We start from the raw sequence: 1,691 nt of genomic DNA, 5'->3' as shown, positions 1-1,691 counted from the left end.
GCGGTTAAAAAAAGAGGGGGGAGGGGACGAGAAAAAGAAGTACCTCTTGACTGGTCTTAAGAAGGGTCGTGACTGCGCTATTATCGTGGCGTCTTGTACTCTCCTCCGCTGCTTACCATAACACACCGCAGCCCCGCCGTGTGCATCCAAGGCCTCCTATCCGTCTCCCTTGCTAACGCGGAGGCTACTGCATTCCTACATTGCGCTACGGTTACTCCCTCCGGCACGAGGACTGTGCACTGCGGCTACCACATGCCCGCGAAGCTTGCCCAGATTGCTTGCATTCCTCTCTGGCACACTGCAGCTTTCATCCCCGTGTTGGGCTTCTCACCTCAATACCTTTTCGATGCCCTCTTCTTAGCAGCTAATGTTGTTTTGTCATGGAAAATTCAGCTGACACATTGGATAATCATATATTGAAAAGTATAGATTCGACTACCATGGCCTTTCCTCTGTGAATCCGACCAAAATTCATAATCCAAACTCTCTGACCCTTTCCCCATCTGCTCATGACCCCCCCCCACATCCCCATCCTCCCGCCCCCTTCATCCTGACCATCGCGCCTCTCAAACTCCTACAATCGTCGCGTCCTTCCTTACCTTAGCTGCGGGGACGTCTTGGCTTGGTCGAGGCTCTCGGCGGAGCGCACCACCAGCTCCCGGCAGTGCTTCTGCAGGTCCTTCAGCTCCGACTCGGCGCTGGACAAGGTCTGCAAGGAACCGGGGACTTTATTATCTACGCCCTCTCTCTCGATGGCCTTTCGCCGATGACGGGTGATCAATAGCGTCTGGCAACACTGCATTCCAATACACCCTTCCCTTCCTCCAATTAAAATGCAGCCATGCATGTATCTTCTTAAGTCAGTTTCTTCCACTAAGACCATTCTTTTCTTTTAATCCTTATACCTAAATAAATATATCAATAACTTCTGAACAAAAAATGACCCTGCACGCGGTCACATAAAAGCCGTCTCTGACTTCAGAAGCCCTTACCTTAGTGATGGCCAGCCACGCCTGCGAGTTGGGGTGCAGGGACGCCTCCAGGTCCCTCGCTAGCCTCCTCAGGTGAGCCAGGCGCCGCTCGCGCTCGCTCAACTCCTCGGAGGAACACGACTCGTACCCGGAGGTGCCGGAGTCGCTCAGGCACTCGTCTCCGGAGGCTCCCAGAGACGTCGTCGATCCCTGGATGTCCACGCCCTGCGAAGGGGGAGAAGGACAGGGTTACTTTCGAACTGGGTCACACATCGTATAAGGGCCTGAATGTTTGTTAGTATACAACCTTCTCTAAACTGTAAATTGAAGTTTCACAGAGTATAAAAAATAAAGCAAATGTTGAAGAAAAAAAGGTTTAGATTTGAAAACATCTAAGGCGCCATGAGAAACACAGCATGGCGATAATCGGTCTCCAGGGAAGGCTCAACAGGGAATGATAGTAGGCCTAGAAGCTCCGAGGCCTCCTACAGGCTGAGGGATAGGCTGTATGGACAGGTGTTATTGGTGCCGCCTCTTCGGACTCACAATGACCTGCTTGCGTGAAAGCGTAATGGCCAACAAGGCGCGCAAATGGCCGCTCATCAGCGAGTCCGGGGCCTCTTCCAGTCACGCCCCACGCCCGCACGCCCCTGCCTCCAGTAATGAGCCCCGCATAAATAACGACTAAAAGGTTTATTATCCCGAGGTATAAGTACTTTG

The 1,691-nt window shown here is 52.5% G+C and overlaps 1 protein-coding gene across 1 annotated transcript in view; it reads right to left on the bottom strand.

Moving 5' to 3' along the window:
• LOC119587930 (nesprin-1-like) overlaps window positions 1-1,691 on the bottom strand; it is a gene marked incomplete in the record, with an annotated part of 36,964 nt that overhangs the window by 6,196 nt on the left and 29,077 nt on the right. The window contains 2 exon segments of the mRNA XM_037936640.1: window positions 600-709; window positions 993-1,196. Coding sequence (XP_037792568.1) covers window positions 600-709; window positions 993-1,196 — 314 coding nt within the window.

The sequence above is a fragment of the Penaeus monodon genome, chromosome 23 (assembly GCF_015228065.2).
Source record: "Penaeus monodon isolate SGIC_2016 chromosome 23, NSTDA_Pmon_1, whole genome shotgun sequence".
Lineage (NCBI taxonomy): Eukaryota > Metazoa > Arthropoda > Malacostraca > Decapoda > Penaeidae > Penaeus > Penaeus monodon.
The sequence above is the reverse complement of the archived record's forward strand: the minus strand, read 5'-3'. Positions and strand labels throughout refer to the sequence as shown.